This window comes from Bison bison, unplaced genomic scaffold (genome assembly GCF_000754665.1).
Source record: "Bison bison bison isolate TAMUID 2011002044 unplaced genomic scaffold, Bison_UMD1.0 scf7180017864362, whole genome shotgun sequence".
Taxonomy (NCBI): domain Eukaryota; kingdom Metazoa; phylum Chordata; class Mammalia; order Artiodactyla; family Bovidae; genus Bison; species Bison bison.
This window is the reverse complement of record NW_011494934.1, coordinates 1,098,107-1,118,885: the sequence shown is the minus strand read 5'-3', so window position 1 is coordinate 1,118,885 and position 20,779 is coordinate 1,098,107. Positions and strand designations below refer to the sequence as shown.

The following is a 20,779-nucleotide window of genomic DNA, read 5'->3' as shown; positions in this document are numbered from 1 at the left end:
AGCCCCCCAAAATAAAGTCTGACACTGTTTCCACTGTTTCCCCATCTATTTGCCATCAAGTGATGGGACCAGATGCCATGATCTTAGTTTTCTAAATGTTGAGCTTTAAGCCTACTTTTTTACTCTCCACTTTCACTTTCATCAAGAGGCTTTTTAGTTCCTTTCACTTTCTGCCATAAGGGTGGTGTCATCTGCATATCTGAGGTTATTGATATTTCTCCCAGCAATCTTGATTCCAGCTTGTGTTTCTTCCAGCCCAGTGTTTCTCATGATGTACTCTGCATAGAAGTTAAATAAGCAAGGTGACAATATACAGCCTTGACATACTCCTTTTCCTATTTGGAATCAGTCTGTTGTTCCATGTCCAGTTCTAACTGTTGCTTCCTAACCTGCATATAGGTTTCTCAAGAGGCAGGTCAGGCGGTCTGGTATTCCCATCTCTTTCAGAATTTTCCACAGTTTATTGTGATCCACACAGTCAAAGGCTTTGTAGTAACAATTTTTATTTGAGTATAGAAGTAAAATAAAGAACCACCTTTTAATCCTGAAATTCTAGACTTCCATATTTGTGACTGAGCCGTATCTACTAAGGCATATTTGTCTTAATGAGTCTGTAAATTATCAAATATGATATATTAAATTCAATAGAGCCTTGAGGTTTAACACAATTCCTTACATCCAGATTCCCTGCAACCTTGTCATCTGCTTCTGTTACACAGAATAACAGGTATACAATTTCAGAAAGACCTACCACCTTCAGACTGTCTTATCACTCACTGCTAACACTTAGCCACGAGGCTGGAGAGAGCAGGAGGTCATGGTATAAAGGAATCAAAAGAGAAGCCTGAAGCTTTCATCCGAGATTTTGAGGAATAAAAACGAAGAAAAGGGAGAAATAAGGCTTGGGGGTGTACATAGATGATCTCAGATATACTTCAACCACCTTGTGAGCAGAAGGGAAGAATGAAGTGAGTGAGAGAGGATGCAGAGGGTTCCAAGGCAGACAGGTTCTTGCCCACTCCCCTAGACAGGGTTGCTGCTGCTGCTGCTAAGTCGCTTCAATTGTGTCCGACTCTGTGTGACCCCACAGACGGCAGCCCACCAAGCTCCCCCGTCCCTGGGATTCTCCAGGCAAGAACACTGGAGTGGGTTGCCATTGCCTTCTCCAATGCGTGAAAGTGAAAAGTGAAAGTGAAGTCGCACAGTTGTGTCCGACTCTTCGAGACCCCATGGACTGCAGCCTACCAGGTTCCTCCGCCCATGGGATTTTCCAGGCAGGAGTACTGGAGTGGGTTGCCATTGCCTTCTCTAGACAGGGCAGACACGCTAATCTAGTTCGAACGCAGAATGGCCAAGAAGGCAGAGAACCACGGTCTAACAAAAATGCTCTTCACATATCTGAGGCTCCTTCAGCACCCAAGTGGATGGGTGCTGAATTAAGAACCAGCAAGGGGGAGGGGACACACGTGGTGGTCTGATGGAAGGCACATCGGGGATTCTGGGGGACTCACTGGGTGGCAGATGGCGCAAGTCAGCAGGCACCTGGATCACTGAACACCTGGTAACCCAATGGAAAAGGAGACTCACCTGAGAGCACAAACTGTGTATGGCAAAAATCAACAGGTAGTTGAACTTTTTAAAACTGCCAAGTTTTAAAGCAGGCTCCTTGAAATTAAAAAGAACTCAAAACGTAAAGTCTAGACCAGGTACAGCAGAAGAAATAATGAATTGTCATGGAGTGCTGAGGAACTAGCCCAGAATGCAACAAACAGCAATAAGGAGATAAACAGTATGAAAGACAGGTTAGGAGACATGGTGGTTAACTGCAAGGATCCACATACGTTTAACAGACTTGCAGAAGCAGAGATCAGAGACGCTGGTAGGAAGGCTAAGGCATAATGGGTGAGAATTTTCCCAAACTGAAGTCATGAGTCTCCAGATGAAAAACTCACACCAAGGAACAAACTGGAAACAAAACAAAGCAAACATATACAATGAGACATAATAAAACTACAGAAAGTCAAAGAAAATGAAGAAAGTCATTAAAAGTTTCCAGAATTAAGAGATGGATTATTTTCAAAGAATTAACTTCTCACCAGAATCTGTAAACAGCAAACTCCAGAGAAATGTTCAGGAGTTGAGGGAAAGTGTCAGCCTAAAATTTTACACCCAGCTATCATTCAAGAGGAAAGGTAAAATGAAGATATGTCATAAATACTAAGAGAGTTTACTGCCAACAGAGTCTTTTTTTCAACAAGGATCTAAAACTAAAGGATCAAACTCAGCAATAAGAAAAGAGAATTGAGATGAAAGAAAAACGTATAAGAAAAAAGTATAAAATATATTGGCAAATCTATTAATTGTAGATACTAATATCTATTTCATGTGTGTTTAAAATATTTCAATAGAAGTCATAAACTAGTGTTGCCCTATAAAATTATAAAATGTAATTTTAGATTTTTGAATAGCCACATGAAGAAAGTAAAAACACAAAGGTGAAACTAATTTTGATAATATATTTCATTTAGCTGAAGATACCTAAAACGTTATCATTTCAACATGCTATCAAGATTCAAATTATTAATCAGGTATGTGACAAACGTTCTTCACACTAAATCTTCAAATCCTGGCATGTATTTTACATTTACAGCACACTTCCACTCAAATGCCAAGTTTTCACTAGGAATCAGTTCATTCAGTTCAGTCGCTCAGTCATGTCCAACTCTTTGCGACCCCATGAATTGCAGCACGCCAGGCCTCCCTATCCATCACCAACTCCCGGAGTTCACTCAAACCCACGTCCATCGAGTCGGTGATACCATCTAGTCATCTCATCCTCTGTCGTCCCCTTCTCCTCCTGCCCCCAATCCCTCCCAGCATCAGAGTCTTTTCCAATGAGTCAACTCTTCGCACGAGGTGGCCAAAGTACTGGAGCTTCAGCTTTAGCATCATTCTCTCCAAAGAACACCCAGGGCTGACCTTCAGGATGGAATGGTTGGATCTCCTTGCAGTCCCAGGGACTCTCAAGAGTCTTCTCCAACACCACACTTCAAAAACATCAACTCTTTGGTGCTCAGCTTTCTTCACAGTCCAAGTCTCACATCCATACATGACCACTGGAAAAACCATAGCCTCAACTAGATGGACCTTTGTTGGCAAAGTAATGTCTCTGCTTTTCAATATGCTATCTAGGTTGGTCATAACTTTTCTTCCAAGGAGTAAATAGCGTTTTTTAATTTCATGGCTGCAGTCACCATGTGCAGTGATTTTGCAGCCCCCCAAAATAAAGTCTGACACTGTTTCCACTGTTTCCCCATCTATTTCCCATCAAGTGATGGGACCAGATGCCATGATCTTCGTTTTCTGAATGTTGAGCTTTAAGCCTACTTTTTCACTCTCCTCTTTCACTTTCATCAAGAGGCTCTTTAGTTCCTCTTCACTTTCTGCCATAAGGGTGGTGTCATCTGCATATCTGAGGTTATTGATATTTCTCCCAGCAATCTTGATTCCAGCTTGTGCCTCTTCCAGCCCAGCATTTCTCATGATGTACTCTGCATAGAAGTTAAATAAGCAGGGTGACAATATACAGCCTTGACATACTCCTTTTCCTATTTGGAACCAGTCTGTTGTTCCATGTCCAGTTCTAACTGTTGCTTCCTGACCTGCATATCGGTTTCTCAAGAGGCAGGTGGTCTGGTATTCCCATCTCTTTCAGAATTTTCCACAGTTTATTGTGATCCACACAGTCAAAGGCTTTGGCATAGTCAGTAAGGAATACCTGACCCATATTTAGAGGTCATAAACTTTATTGTATTTTCACATATCCAGGTTGTTGCAAACATGTTTAAAACCTTCTAATAACTGAATCGAATATCAGCTTTTAAATTTAAATTGATGAAATTAAAATTTTTAAACTTGGCTCATTCTTTCTCAGTGGCTAACAGCCTCGTGTAGTTAGTGGCTGCCATCCTGGGTGGCACAGGTCTAGACAATAACAACCATAAAAGATGAGAGGAGGGGGAACACAGCATCCCCATCTCCAGCATGGGAGGGTCCTGGTTTTGTTCTGGAGGATTATACAGACACAGAATCATTTAAGATCATACTAAAATAAAAATTTAAAGACAGGCATTATGTTTTTTAAGAAAATAAAAAAGAATCTATACACTTAAAAAATCAGGAGGGGTGAAATAAAGCAAATTTTACACATCAAAGACAGGAAAGAAAAGAGGAAAACACATGATAAATAGAAACCACAAAATAAGTCATTAGAAAAAGTCCACATATATTAGTTATCATAATATACCTAAACAAATTACACTCATTCATTATAATGTCAAATAACAAAAGAAATAGCATGCAATATGTGATTACTTGTAAATTTCAAAACATGCACAAATCAATATTATGGATTTATATATAACATACACATCATGAACATCTAAAATCATGACCTGCAAAGATATACAATCAATTCATGATCAAGGTTATCTTCAGGAAGGTTCACAAGGGAAGGGAACCAAGGGGGTGTTTTGAACTTAAACTTTATAACATTTTATTCTTAGAAAGATCTGAAGCAAAGAGGATAAAAAATGGTCAAATGTGTGAATTCTGAATGATGGGTAAATAGGCATGTTATATTATTTCCTGAATTTCTTTGTATTTAAAACTCCCAAAGTATTACCAATATTCAGGGGCAAGAAGGGTGGAAGTAAAGCCCAGGTGGCAGTGCCACATCTGCCAACACAAATTCCACAACTATTAGTGTTTCTTGTGTTTCTTACAAGTCTGGGCAGACACCACCTCTTCCTCTTCTGGCCAAAACATAATTCATAGTCATTTCATTTGTGCTGATACGAAGGAATCTGGAGTCGGGCAAGATGGGAAGCCAAGATCATTAGAAACATGAATTCAGAACTGTCCTCTTGAGTGGGCGTGGGAGGAGAGCTGGTGAAGGAAGCCAGAGTTCCTTCAGCAGCTGACCAACTTCACCGTCTCCACTCTCCCATCTTACAAAGATGCCAGAGTCCTGCATCTGAGGACACGAAAATGTACCGAAGGGGACAAAATCATACTTCCTTAAGACTGCAACAGGACGAGGAGTCCTTCTTGGGAAGCGAAGGAAATGAAATTTGGAATTTTCATTCTGCAGACCATCCATAGGAATCAACAGAACAAATGCCCACGTATTGAGATTCTCGTTGAATAAACAGCAGTTACTACTTTACTCAGGGGCTCTAACGGGGACCATCAGCCCAGCTTTCTCTCTCCAAACTCAGGAAGGTATCTGCAAAGATGAGAGAATCAGTATGCCCCTCAACAGCTGCTTGGAAACAGCGCTGGATGGTCCTAGCCTCCAAATTTGTCACTTCTGAGAAAAATACTGAGGGTGTGGCAGGAAGCTGGGAAGTATAGTACCTCCTGGTGCCATCTTTTTCCACTGCGGAAGAAAGACAAGAGCTCGGGATTCTTAGCAACGAGTGCTGGACCTTGTGTTAAAGTTCCAAATAGTCTTCACCGGTAAGTGCAGGCTCTCGGAGTTTTCCTTCCAAGACATTAAGTGACAAGGGTTGTTTTCTAACTTAAGTGAATTCACTGAGATCGTATAGTGTGTACACAATTCAAGTAACCATTAGCCAGCTGCCATAGAACAAATCCAGATTCAACTGCTGGATTATCTATGCTGATGCAGGAAAGTTGGGAGCAGATATAACTGCAAATAAACAATCACTTCTTTTCATCTAGGGAATGTATTACTTTGAGTGGACTCTTATTCAACTCGCTGGTCAGTATGTTTAAATTAGTACCATTTCTCTTTTAAAATTAATTTTTAAACATTTTCTTTTAAAACTAATTTACATTTTCTGTTACAAATCTAAAGCTGGAGAAAATAAAGCACTCCAATAGTGAGCTGGTTAGCAAAGAGGACATTTAAGGACAAAAATCCAAATAACCCACCCAGAGAAAGACTGAAATGTGTCTATAACTAAGTTTTCACTCTTCTGCTAAAATTGACACATAATTAAATTATTTAAGGCAGCATTAATTTCCGTCCACAAATAAGGGCACTGTCCGTGAAATTCTCTTGAAGTTTTCCAAATAACACATATTTCCCTTAAACTCAAACATGCACGTATTTGACATACGAAACAGACTCTGAAAATTTTATTCAAAGCCATGAGGACCACTGTTTAACATCAGCATGGCAGTTTTTCATTCATTCTCTAAGTGTGTGTTTGAGATCTTCCAATACGGCCATTTCCTTCTCCAGATCTTCCCAACCCACGGATTGAACCTGGGTCTCCTGCACTGTAGGCAGACGCTTACTGTCTGAGCCACCAGGGAAGTCCAGCCACCAGGGAAGTCCAATACTGCCTTGCTTGTTAAAATAACCCTTAAAAAATCCAGTATCTGGGGATGAGAGGTCACATGCAAATGACCTTCGTTAATAATGAAACCAATGTCAAATTTCTTTCTTACTTCCTCCTTGGCTTATGTCTATTAATTTCATCAACTTCTATAAACCCAAATAGCTTGTTAAGGCCACGAGGCTAGTATGTCTTCCCAAAATAAAATCTTGTTGTTCACGATAAAAGTAATGGAGTAAGCACTCTGCTTTAAAAAGACTCTCGATGAACTGAAATAAACAGCAATTCTCTCTTTTCTGAGGGATACTTTTAAGGAAAGTATCTCATGGATTCCATTACAAAAGATAGCGGAAGGCAAAGAAAAAGCTGTGTTTAAGTACGCTCAGCAAAATTTTCTTTGTATGAATGTACATAATTTAAAAATGGAAATATATCATTAATACAAAATAACTTAAAAATTTTACGCAGCTCTTTGGTCTGAGCTGCCTTTTTCAGGAGAGTCACCTCTTCCCATGTTGGGTGAATGGGATGGTGCAGGAAGCTCCTGGCTGAGGCTGGAAGCCTGACCCCAACCTGGCTTGTATCTTATGTCCCTGGGCCTGAGTTTCTTCATGAGGAAGACTAAGAGGCTGGATCCAAAGATTTCACTCTCCTGACTTAGTAAGATACTCAAATATATACTAATCACACTATGGAGTGTATATCACAGGTCAGGTACTGAAGCCTTGGAAGGGATACGAGAAGAGACCCAGAGCAACCATCATCATCTCAACAAACACGGACTATACTGCACTCACGTGCGAGGCAGTGATCTAAATGAGTTAAAATCTCCTTCACCACAATCCTGTGAGGTGGGTAAAGAGCATCATATCCACTGTATGAATCAGGAACTGAAGCCAGAGAGGTTTAGGTAACTTGCCCGAGACAACACAGCTGGTAATCTCGCTGGTAAGTGTAAGAGCTGGGATTCTGACCAGGGGGACAGGCTCAGAGTTCATCCTCTCATCCACTACAGGCTCTAAGTGCTTTCTTCTGGCTTTGCTAGATTCAAAACTGGGTGCATATCTGGGACTTTAGGGCAGCAGAAGGGTTCCAGTCTGGGAAGTATCTTAACCCGTAGACCTGAGCAAGCAGCACATAATATGTAATGGAGTGTTTCCTCCTCTGCCTCATTTGTGCTGCTGCTGCTGTTAAGTTGCTTCAGTCATATCCGACTCTGTGAGACCCCATAGACGGCAGCCCAACAGGCTCCCCCATCCCTGGGATTCTCCAGGCAAGAACACTGGAGTGGGTTGCCAGTTCCTTCTCCAGTGCATGTAAGTGAAAAGTGAAAGTGAAGTCGCTCAGTCGTGTCCGACTCTTAGCGACCCCACGGGCTGTAGCCTACCAGGCCCCTCCGTCCATGGGATTTGCCAGGCAAGAGTACTGGAGTGGGGCGCCATTGCCTTCTCCGCCTCATTTGTGGGCCTCAGAATAACATGGAGAAGGCAATGGCAACCCACTCCAGTACTCTTGCCTGGAAAATCCCATGGACGGAGGAACCTGGTAGGCGACAGTCCATGGGGTAGCAAAGAGTCAGACATGACTGAGTGACTAAACTTTTAGAATAACAAGAAACAATTTCCCATTAGAAATATGACATGTTAATTGCTTCCAAGTTCTGGCTATTTGCAGTGAACAATCGGGTGTATGTATCTTCCCAAATTACGGTTTTCTCTGGACATATGACCAAGAGTGGGACTGCCAGATCATATGGTAGCTCTGCTTTTAGTTTTTTAAGGAACTAAATGTCCATTTGAATGGATAAATATGTGGGGACTTCCCTAGTGTCCAGTGGCTAAGATTCCTCTCTCCCAGTGCAGGGGGCCCAGATTTGATTACTGGTCTGGGGAACTAGATCCCACGCACTGCAACCAAGAGTTCACAGGCCCTAACTGGAAATCCTGCATGTCACAACTAAGACCCGCAGAGCCAAATAAATAAAGACTTAAAATAAAGAAGATGTGGTACATAAATATACAATGGAATATTTCTCAACCATAAAAAGAATGGACAATGACACTTGCAGAAACATCGATAGAGATTATTACACGAAGTGAAATATCAGACAGAGAAAAATATCGTATGACATCATTTATATGTGGAATCTGTAAAAATGATACAAATGAACTTATTTACAAAACAGAAACAGACTCAGAAACAAATTTACAGTAAACAAAGGGGAAAGGTGAGGGTGGGATGAATTAGGAGTTTGGGATTAACATATACACACTACTATATACATTAATAAAACAGATAAACAACAAGGACCTACTGTCTAGCACAAGGAACTTTATTCAATATTTTGTAATAAGCTATATAAGAAAAGAATCTGAAAAAGAATAGATATATGTACATGTATAACTGAATCACCTTGCTGGATACCTGTAACTAACACAATATTGTGAATCAACTATACTGAAACATAACCTATACTGCAAATAAATAAATAAAAATTTTAAAAAGACTAAACCTATCATAAAATAAAACTTAAGATAATTCTGAAAAAATGAAAATATTACATGTTAAGAGGCACATAAATTTACTATTCTAGGTTTTTAAATGTTCATATACATGGCTACAAGTACTTTTATCTTACTATTAAAAGTAAAGACAAAACACCAAATCATTTCTATCATTTTCGTAGCACTTAATGTTTTTCTATGTACATTCAACTTGTTGCTGTATTTGATCATCTCAACAGCACTGAGATACACAGGGACTGTCTCAATATTCCCATTTTACAGATGAAGAAAAGAGGCTCAAAGAGGTCAAGCAACTTGGCCCCATTAAAGAGTCGGGGAGACGTGTGACCATTAAGAGGGGCAACAGTAAAATTAAAAACTGTAAATAAAAGAAGAGATAAAGGAAAGCAATGAAAAGTAGACATAAAAGATACAGTTCAGAAATGTATTCTACGCCATATATATGGAAGGTCAGAAGTCTTTCAAGCTTCACACTTAAGTCTTTGGTGTATTAACCTCCCACATACACTGGGTCTAGGACTCACAGCAACTTCCCACAAAGTAGAATTTAACTAATTGTGTCCAGTATTGTAAAAAGCCACAGTTTATACCCAAAAAGAGAAAGATAGAAAAGAAAAAAAAAAAACCACCTTTTGGGGTAAACTTTGTATTTATCTTTGGATGGGATCAAAATAATAAAGATACAATTTTAAAATAATGTCACTTCATACCTTTTAAAAATAACTTTTGTAATTACACATTTATCAGCTGGTAATCCAGAACTCTGAAATAAAAATCCGTTCTGTTCTAGGTCCAACAGCTTTTCCAAGCTATGAGGCTTTCATTCTTTATTTGACGAATACCAAACACAAAAGCACCTGCTTGTTTTTTAAATCCAGTGCCTAAGCAATGGGGGCTTCATACACGTATTACAACGTGTCAATAGTACTGTGTAATATGCAAGTGTTCATGGGGCTCTCAGGTCTCTGAGACTCAGATTCCTCATCTGCAAAACTGGGCTAAAAATATATTCTACCATGTTGGGTTACTGGAGACATTAAATGAGATGGTGAATGCAAAGTTCTTAAACAGTCAATGGATGTTCCATATCGTGAGGCCAGTATTTTTTTTTAACTGTAGTATAGTTGTAAACTATACTTTGCAAAAGACCCTGAAGCCAGGAAAGATTGAAGGCGGGAGGAGAAGGGGACGAGAGAGGATGAGATGGTTGGATGGCATCACTGACTCGATGGACATGGGTTTGAGCAAGCTCTGGGAGTTGGTGATGGACAGCGAAGCCTGGCGTGCTGCAGTCCATGGGGTCACAAAGAGTCGGACACGACTGAGGGACTGAACTGAAACTGATGCAAGTGTATTTACATGTTTCTGGTGACAGGTGAATATCCCTGTTATCTGAAATATAACAACAAAGACAATATATCTTGGAAATAGTAAATCCACCAGTTGATGGTGGAATTAGAGAAAATATGAAGTTTTAGACTTTCAGTACTCGAAGATGCCAAAGCTTAGGGATGGAAACTTCACATAAATACCTTGCATAGGAGCCTGCAGTCCATTAGTTTCTGAAATACCCAGAAGGCTTCATGATAATGGGCATCTTTCAGAAGCCAGAGGTCTGGACCCTGAGGGCAGCCTTAGGCTGCAATCACAGATAATAATGACTTGTGGAGTAACTTCCTCTGACTGGTGCCTAGGAGCAATGGCATCAGCCTATATCTTAATAAAGACAACATTTTAAACAGATGGACACACATATTTACATAGCTTGAGTCCTTCTTGTTTCATTCAATGGGCGCCTTTATTTACCTATCACCGACTCAATGGACATGAATTTAAGCAAACTCCGGGAGCTAGTGAAGGGCAGGGAAACCTGTCATGCTGCAGTCCATGGAGTCGCAAAGAGTCGGACACGACTTAGAAACTGAACAACGACCACCACCTGAGATTACTAAAAATGAACGTGTATGGGAAGTACTGTGGCGTCACAGTTAGGCCAAAATGCTTGAGGGCTGGGGTGGAATTCCTAGTTCTGTCACTTCCAGCTGTGTGACCAGGGGAAATGCCTTCATCTGACTAAGTCCCCGTTTTCTCACTGTGTCTGGGGCTGAGACCAGCTGCAGGCTCCATGGTCTGGAAGCAGACCCATCTCGGCCACCCCCTACCTCTGAAGATATCATTGTGGAGAACACACCTGACCGGGTGCTTAGATGATTCAGGTTATTAATGCAAAGTGCTGGGAACAGTGCCTGAGTCAGAGAAAGCTACCTAAATGTTATTTATTGTGGCTGTCAATATCATACTCTGTGAGACAAGGCCAGCCTTGCAGAACTGCAGGGAGAATAAAATGAAATAATATGAAATTACTCCATAATGCTTCCCACCCAGGTTTATTTCTAACAACTTCACATATTTCTGTTTAAAAGAAGGTACCTAATGACTATAAAGCACAAAGCTCAGCCAGGCATTCAATAAATGGCAGCTATTTAACTTTTAATGGTAATAAATATATGCATATGTTGTTACTGGTAAGTTTCTCTTGAAATATTAAATTTTGGAACCAATTTTGAGATTTAAAACCTTTCTTCTCTTCTTCCCTACTTCTGATTATGCATATCATTTACTTTCTGTGACTGAACAAGCATTTGCTTTGGGCAGATCTAAATGGCCCTGTTTTCTGGATATGCCCACAAGATATAAAAATACTGGACTCAATAAACACCTTGACCAAGGACCAATACATGATTCAATCGAACTCTTCTAAGAAGGCAGTGAAATGCACAATAAATGAGCAGCCAGTGGGGGGAAAAATTCAACATTTTGATTTGGTTTGTTATCTTCAACACTGATTTTGAAATTACTCAGGAGACTAATATCGTATTTCAACACACTAGGTACTCTGAAAGCAGACAGCTTAAATGGTGTTTATGTCAGTCGCCATTTCCAAACTGTAACCTGCAGGAAAGTGGAATATATTTAAACTTGGTGTAAACAAAGGCAGTGGTCTAGGGGGAAAAAATGTAGGCGAAGTGGATCACCTGATAACTGATTTGCCAAGGGAATTTTAATGTTATATGGTGATATTTTTAAGCATAATTTTTTCTGTGAGAAAAATCAACCACGTAAAAATGCACCAGATGAAAGCCTGTGTTCTCTTAAAAACACCACATTTGTTATCTGGTTGTTGAACACTGACTCCTATAATTGCAGTTAATTGGACATACAGGTGCGATCTATGTGCCACTGGTCCTCCTGTAAAATGAAAGCTGGATTACTACAAGGCTATTATTTCACTGCAATTCTCTTAACAATTAAAAATTATCATTCAGTATCCTATGATAAACCACAATGGAAAAAAATATATATATATTTCTATGTGTAAAGATAGATATATGCACATAAAACTGAATCACTTTGCTATATAGCAGAAATTAACAGAACACTATAAATCAACTACACATTAATTAAAAAAAAAATACCTGTCTCGCAATATGGAACATCTACTGACTGTTTCACACATGCTGGCCCTGTGCTAAGAACTTTGCATTCATCATCTCATTTAATGTCTGCAATAACCCAACAAGGTAGAATATATTTTTAGCCCAGTTTTGCAGATGAGTCTCAGAGACCTGAGAGGCTTACAGAGTTAAGCAACCTACCCGAAAACATACAGCTAGTAAACAGTAAAGCCAGGTCAAACTGGACGATCTCCCCAACAAAGACATGAAGTAATTCAAGTTACTACTTTCTTTTTTTGAAAACGATTCATTCATGCACTCGTTCAACAGTTATAGTACCTGTGCTAAGTGCTGTGGTGGGAATTAAAAAAAAGGCCAGAGCCATCAAACACTTCATGGTCAAGTGAAATTAGAAGGACTACAAAATTAATTCAAAATTAGGTAATCAAATAATATATGTCAATTTAGAAACATGGTCCTCACTTTTAAACATCAGAGGGTGGTTACAAGAAAAGCATGGGACCAGGAAGTCACAGAATCTTCACTAATGAGGGCACCTACTGTGCACAATCTAACCTCAACGGCTATTAATATAACAGGCCTTGAATTTACGTTTCTTCTACTTCAAAGAAAGCAAGACTTCACAGACCACCTCTATTAACAAACTAGCAATGATCCCCTTAAGATAAAAAAAAAAAAAAACAAAGTAACCCCCAACCCTTTTAACCAAACAACTTTTTGTCAGTGTTTTTTCTTTGGACATGCAGTCTGGCCAAACTTTTGAATGTTTAGAACTCATGGTTTTTCTTGTGGCTCATTATCATTTCTTGCCATGAATTATAAATACTGTCATATTTATATTACTTACCCTCTCAGACTGAAAGAGCCTTAAAAACAAGGGCCTTTACTCATTCATTTCAGAAAGAGTTTGTAATGTCAATAATTCACTTACTTCCCCAAGGTGATGGTACTCTGCATTAACATGATGCTTGATAAATGTTTATTTCACATGAAGTGAGTGAAGGGCTGAATAAAATGTATAACCCTGACGTTCTGGAGCCTTTACTCAAATATAGGTTTCATTTAAGTATCAACTCAATTAAACTCAGCAAGTATTTATGGATGGCATACTACGTGTCAGGCCCTTTCACATTCAGACTGGATAGCTCAAAATGGCACGTGTGCATGCTCAGTCGCTTCAGTTGTGTCTGACTCTTTCTGACCATATGGACTGTAACCCGCCAGTCTCTGTCCATGGGATTTTCCAGGCAAGAATACTGGAGTCGGTTGCCATTTCCTCCTCCAGGATATCTTCCCAACCCAGGGATAGAACCCATGTCTCCTGCATCTCCTGCACTGCAGGCAGATTCTTTACCGCTGAGCCACCGGGGAAGCCCAAACCAATTTAGAGATTCAATTCAAGCCCTATCAAAATCATGGCAGGCATGCTTGTAGGAATTTACAATCTGATTCAAAAATTTGTATGAAAGCCAAAACAATTTTGAAAAAGAATATAGTGAGAGACTGACATTACCAGTATCAAATCTTACTATACCATAGAAATCAAAATAATGTGGTATTAATATATGAATAAATATATAGATTATGAACACAATTCAAGAGCACAGACATCCAACCTTTACATTTATGATGAACTGATTTTCAACAAAGGTGCCTAGGCAATTCAGTGAAAAAGGATGGTCTTTTTAACAACTGGTGCTGTGATAAGTAGATATCCACATATACCAAAACAAAAATAATATAAAACTGAAACCCTTATCTCACACTATTTACAAATTTAACTCAAAATGGATCATAGACCTAAATATCAGAACTAAAATTATAAAACTTCTCGAAGTAAATATCTGTGACCTTAGATTAGGCAAAGATTTATTAGACAGGATATTAAATGGATTTCATCAAAATTAAAAAAACTTTTGTTCTTCCAAAGACATCAAGACAACATTTTTTAAAAAGCCACAGACTGGAAGGAAAGATCTATAAATCATTTATGATAAAGGACTTGTATCTAAATATATAAAGAACTCTTACAAATCAATAATAAGACGAAAATCCAATTTAAAAATGGGCAAAACATTTGAATAGACATTTCACCTAAGGTATCTATTATGCTAGTAAACACATGAAAAGATGCTCATCATCATTACTTATTACAGAAATGTAAATTAGGCTAATTAAAAAGCTATAACCAAAAAACCCCAACAATTAGCTATGAGCACAGATACAGAGAAAACTGGAACCCTCATGCACTGATGATACAATTACCATCAAAATCAGTTTGGAAGTTTCTTAAAACATTAAGGATAGACTTTCATATCACCTGTCAGTTCCACCCTTGAAACTTCCCAAGAGAAAATGAAAATATGTCCATGCAAAGACTTACATATAAATATTCATGACAGCATTACTTAAAACAATTCAAAATGAAAACAATTCAGATGTCTATTGACCTGTGAAAGGATAAACAGAAAGTCGAAAATTCATACAACGGACTACTATCAGGCAATAAAAAAGAATGGAGTATGGATACAAGCTACTCTGTGGATGGACCTCAAAATCACTGTGCTGAGTGAGAGAAACCAGACACAATTAGACTACATATTGTTTGATTCCTTTTATATAAAATTTCCAGAAAAAGCAAATCTATAGAGAGAGTAATCAGTGGTTGCCTAGGACTGGGGGGAGTAGGGACTATCTGCAAACCATGGAGAAGACCTTTCTGGAGTGATGGAAGTGGTTTAAAACTGGACTACAGAAATGTTACACAACTCTATAAATGTATTAAAAGTCACTGATTTGTATACTTTGTATAGATAAATGGACTCTATGGTAAGTACATCATACCTCAATAAAGCTTTTTTTTTTTTAAGGAAATTACAGCCCCATCCATATTGCTTGAGAGTTGCTCAAGTGTCAGTGTCACTCAGCACTGCACAGTGACACAATCAATCTTTTTTTAAAAAAACAGACTTTTAAAAAATTCACATCTCATTATTCTTAATAATATACATGTATTTGACTTCTAGTTAAACTAAACATTTCCATGTATTGGGTTTGTTATTTTCTTAAAAGGATATACATCTATTTCATAAGGACATCTTTTCATCTTTTTTAAAGTAGCATGCTTTTTTCAGTGGTATGTGGTAGACATATTTTTTCCCAGTTTTTCATTAGTTTTAAAGTTTTGTTAACAGGGTTTTCTTTTTCTTTGCCATATGACATATTCATTTTCATGTAGTCAAATTTATCCGTATTTTCATTTACAGAGTCTGTCTCTGATGTTATAATACGCAATCTCCTTTTGAAAGATTAATCAGAAACCTTGAGTATTGTTAGGTAAGCATCCCCTGTTCCAAGACCAGCGTTACTAGGCCTTTCCAAGCTGGAGGCAAACGGACTTTTCTGCCTTAAACCTTTAGGGTAAGGATGGACTAGTGCTGACCCCCAAACTCCTGGGAAATTGTCTCATCAGAGAAAACTTCACATGTGATACACCTGACTTTTCCAGTAGTTCCAGTGATGAGGAACTGGAAAAATAAAAAGAAGGATGTGAAAACGTGCCCGCTGCTGCTAGTCATGCCAGGACCATGGCTAGAGGGCTCACTGGCTGAGGCCTCTTTGGAGACCATCAGGTCATTCCCTAACAACGTGATCACTGCATTCAACGTGATCAGGCATTCGTGGATGTCTGCCCGGAACAGTCTAGAACTCAGTCACTCACTGTCCCACCACCACCTGAGTCCAGGAACACTACCATTTTCCCTGCTGCTCCATCCACTATTAGTGGGTGGTCACTCCCTACCCATCAGGTAATGAATACAGGAAACACAACTTTATTTAAATCTCACCGACTCAGGAACACATGTAACACTAACTGAAGAATCCGTTACTCCTGAGTGCTATACTCATCGAAAAATACTACTGCAGTTCCAAAAACCACTTGCTTTCATGTAGCTATGACTACCATACAAAGATACAGAGAAAACTCATAAAGGTAAGAGAGGCTCAGGAGGTACTGCACAACACAGGGACTACAAATAATATTTTGCATTAACTGTAAATGGAACATAACCTTTATAACGATAAAAAAAATTTTTTAATAATTGTATTTTAAAAAAAGAAATGCCATAAAAACGTTTTATATTAATGTGGACACTATGGCCTTTAAGGCATATACATGAGGCCCGGTCATGTTAGATACAATCAGAAGAGGCTATTCAAATGCCTGAAAACACAAAATGACTGATTTTTTTTCTTTGTATATATGAGTCTCCCCCACACACATACACTTTCAAGACTGGCCCCAATTCAACCTCTTTCCTTATCTATCCTACAGTTTTTGGAATCTATACTATATATTCTGGGACCTGTATACAGGTTTAATATTATTTAATTGTTTTGTGCCCATTACTCATCAAATTAAACATAAGCTCCATGAGGGCAAACTTTGTATTCCTATGGCATTCAAGCAGTACTAGGGTTCCAGATGCTTCTACTGACTTTGTTAGTGCCATTTCTTCCTCTGCAGCCTCAACAGTGCTCATTAAATAACATTTCTTGATTTCTGGAAAAAGTTGAAAAACAGGGGCCAAGAAGGTTAAAAAAAAAAAAAAGTATTGTGAGGGCACTTTGAAAACTTACAATGTAAAACAGGCAGTGCTTTAGCTAAGAAAAATACCACGGAGTAGTATGTAAATGCTTTGGCAGATACCCCAGCTTTACAGATCTCGAAGAGCACAGCACAGATTGTCTCCAGTTCTCTTCTCTGCACCTAGGCAGGCTTTATCTAATGACTATAGTTTCCTATGTAAGTTTCAGGGAACCCCAGGGCTCCATGAGGCAGTTCCCGGGTTCTATGGGGCGGCATCAAGGTTTGCCTGGTGAACACAATGGCCATGGGAGCCACGTTTAATTTGTGGTTGCTCCTATCCAAGTAACAACCCAGGTCTTTGAGCCGTATGTATAAATGAAAAGAATTTCTATTAATCGAGGAGAGGTTTCCTATCTCGGAAGAAGACTGACACACAGGTGCCAACACACAGGTCGGCCCTTGGTCCCAGGATGCCTGGCTAGCTTCTTCTCTGCTTTCTAGGGAAATAAAACAATAATCAAAAGCCAGTTTCTCTACTGTTCTTCTGTTCTTCCCTTCTGTTCCCTTGAGAGAGGAGGGCTGTGAGAAAAAGTGAAGAGTAATGGTTTCACTAACTCTGACTCCTGGACAACAGGATTCCAGCACATGAGGATCTCTTATAATAAAGAATTTGTACAATCTATTTGTCTACATTTGTTAATAATTCCCAGAATGGAGATGATATCAATCAACTCACTCTGGAACCCAGTTCTTGGTGACTCTACTAGAATTCCCAACCTCATCATTAAACCAAAGATAAAATGCCGAAAATGGTGGCATCATTCTAATGTCCTCATTGTAGTACTGGAAAAACCGTACTTTCATAATAATTAAGTTTAACTAATGAATCCGAAGTATTAGTACTCATCCATCTTCTCAGGCTGGGCGTTTCTTTGCATTTCAAATTCCTCTTCACCGCCCATGAGTGAGTAAATAAAGAGAATGAGTAAACAATGTCTGGAAGTAAGGCCTTTACCTACAGCATCTAATTAAACCTTTGGTACTAGTTATTGGTAGCTGACACCCTTAGGTAATTCCTGTCTTAAAGCCCCAGTTCAATGGCAGTACCACCATCTCTCAAGGAGTTCTGAGGTTTAAATAAGACGTTAAATCAAACTCCGCCCACAGTATGAGGCATATAGTATGTGCACAATAAACTCTTAGATTTTTTTTTAAAACTTTTAATTATAATATTTATTTTTCCAAATGGAGGAGACAAGTTTTCCATCAACTTCTAAAGACAGATAAAAAGTCAAAAGCCTCTGTATTTTTAAAGCTTCAAGATTTTGAAAATGAGATCACTTACAAACACAAATCATTCCACCATCTTTAACTGATACAGCAACATACTATTTGCCTTTTTGCTTCCAATTTAATATCCTCACTGCTTAACACTGTTGGACACGCGAGGCCAGGCGGTGGGAGGGTGCAAAGTATTTTCTCAGCAACAGCCGCCACACTGCAGTTTCTCCTCGGGGTGAAAGAAAGCCTTCCCTCGCTTCCCTGGGACAATGACAAGTCGCAGCCGGACTCAAAGGGAAACGTGCGTCCCCGGTGCGAGTCACTTGGGTGTCCCGGGCCTGCGCGGAAGGGGACACATAATAGTCCTGCAGGAGGGACCCCAGGTCCCCCCTCCGCACCCAGGGGTGCGAGAGCACGCGGAGCCCGCCTTCCCGGACCGAGTGTGGGTTTGGGTCGCCGAATCGGACCCGGTGACCCCTGCCCTTTGCAAACACAGTTGCGCGCGCCCCCGGCGGCGTCCCGTTCCTGCGCAGGGCCAACTCCGCGAGTCCCCGCCGCCAACTGCACGCAGGTCCAGCCGCCCGGCCCTGCCCGACACTGGACTGGGTACATACGGGTCTGCAGCGGGGGCGGCAGCGGGGTGAGCACTATGTTAAAACATGGCTTTCCCTCTCCCGTGGCCTGAGCGCCTTCGCGGCGCACCGGCGTGGGCATGGCCCACAAGGGAATAACCCCGACATCTGCCCGACTTACTGGATTCATTTTCGATCTCCCTGTGCGTGTTACTTGTTACTCCTCCCCTCCGCCCGCTCCCCCCGCCCCCGGTCTCGCTGCTTTTTCCTGCACACTAACCTCAATCTGGCAGTTTTGGAAACAGAAAACTCCCTTTCTGGAAGCGGGGGGGTGCAAAGCGCTTTTGCGTCTTGTTCGAGGTAGAAACCATTCCGGCTAGAATGAGTTCGAAAAGAAAGGAAGTCGCGTCGCCGCAAAGAAAGTAACATCCAGAGATCGATGAGGACAGAGGGAGGGAGCAAGATCTGCAACAGGCACCTGAAAACAAGCCTGAAGGAGCAAAGAGAATCGCCGCCCCCGAGTTACTACCGAGTGCATTCCGCGCCATCCATAGCAATGGCAAGATTTGCTCTTCTCACAGTCTGAAGGCCTTTGAAATCTTTTGGGGGTAAGACTTACCTTTCTCTTCGGCATAATGACTGTATTCGTGCAGCTTAAAAGTAAAGCAACGGGCTGGAACTACTGGCACCGCCGCTGGATGCTGCCGCCGCCGCAGCTGCTCACGCGCAGGTCTTGGCGTAGCCCGGCCTCCGGGACCTCAACCTCGGCGGCTCCCTCCAGGGGCCCTCTACTCGCTGGTCTCCCCGCTCCTCCAATAGGGAGCCCCGGCAGCCGGCCGCGAGGCCCCATTGGCTGCGGCAACGTTCTAAATTCCACGAGGGTACGCCCACCTCCGCGCGCACGGTACGCGCTGTTGTAGTTTCCACTTCACCGAAAAATCTGCCTGGCGACTGAGCATGCCCAGTTCAACTAGTAACCCCCGCAAGCCACGGGATCCTGGAGTTTCATTGTTTTGTTGCTCCCTATTTGGATTGTTATCAGTAGGAAGTGTGGGCCTTCGTAAGAAGGAAAAAGAGTAAGGATGGACACATTAACTTTATAAGGTAAATGTATACGCGGCAAGCATTTTGTGTTTCCTGTAAAAGCTTGTAATGAGTGCTGTGTGGTGCAGAGCTGTGAAAGTGGGAAGGTACTCTGCTCTGAGACAGTCTGGCAGTCTCTAAGGGTCTCAGTTTCCCCTTCTAGATTTCTAGTGACAGTAAACCCTAAAACTGCTTAGGAATAATTTCCTAAAATCTGATTTCATATCGCTTACAAATTCAGTCACCAGCAAACTAAGCTTGAAGGTGAATAGGGTGTGTTTACTATGGAAATTAGAAAAGACTGAACAAGATCAGATAAGATTATTTTATTTTTTGAAACATATTTAAATGACAATTCAAATATGCACAATTTAATGTTTCTCAAAGTTTTGCAAGGCATGCAATGGATGCCTGGATTAAATATAAAATATATAAAATAAAATAGAAAGTATTTTAATATAAAATAAACACTCTGGATTTATTTTATGAAATTATTCTTATCCAGATACCATAACCAGTGATAAAACCTCAAAAGTAGAGAGAACTAGAGATCAATTTCCTTCATAAACACAGACATGAAATCTTGAATAATATTTTAGTAAATTAAATAACTGTAAATGAAATGTAAATTTTAAAAATTGTGAATCACCTTTATGTTGAATACTTGGAATCTATATAATTTTCTACATCAGCTTTACCTCAATTAAAAAAAGTTCTTTTTAGGAAGTCAAATCCAGCAACATTTAAGAGGATAAGCCTTCATGACCAGTGAAGTTTATCCTGGGAATGCAAAATTGGTTTAACATCTGAAAGTCAATCAAAGTAGTTATTCTTTGAATAATAAATAGTAGTATTATAATAATAAAGTAGTATTCTTTATTAA

General features: G+C 40.1%; 1 protein-coding gene across 5 annotated transcripts in view; it reads right to left on the bottom strand.

Annotated features, from left to right (window-relative positions):
* The window catches only part of HMGN3 (high mobility group nucleosomal binding domain 3), a 36,245-nt gene extending 16,618 nt beyond the window's left edge, over positions 1-19,627 (bottom strand). The window contains exon 1 of one of the 5 annotated variants that reach the window (XR_826641.1): positions 19,433-19,626. Coding sequence is in view for 4 of the 5 variants with exons in the window: in XM_010855243.1 (XP_010853545.1) it covers positions 19,433-19,447 (15 nt within the window). In the remaining variant the exon portion in view is untranslated. Of the gene's footprint in view, positions 1-19,432 lie in introns of all 5 variants that reach the window. The other 4 variants (XM_010855243.1, XM_010855241.1, XM_010855242.1 and 1 more) reach the window with 4 other exon arrangements.
* Between the last annotated feature and the right edge of the window lie 1,152 nt (positions 19,628-20,779).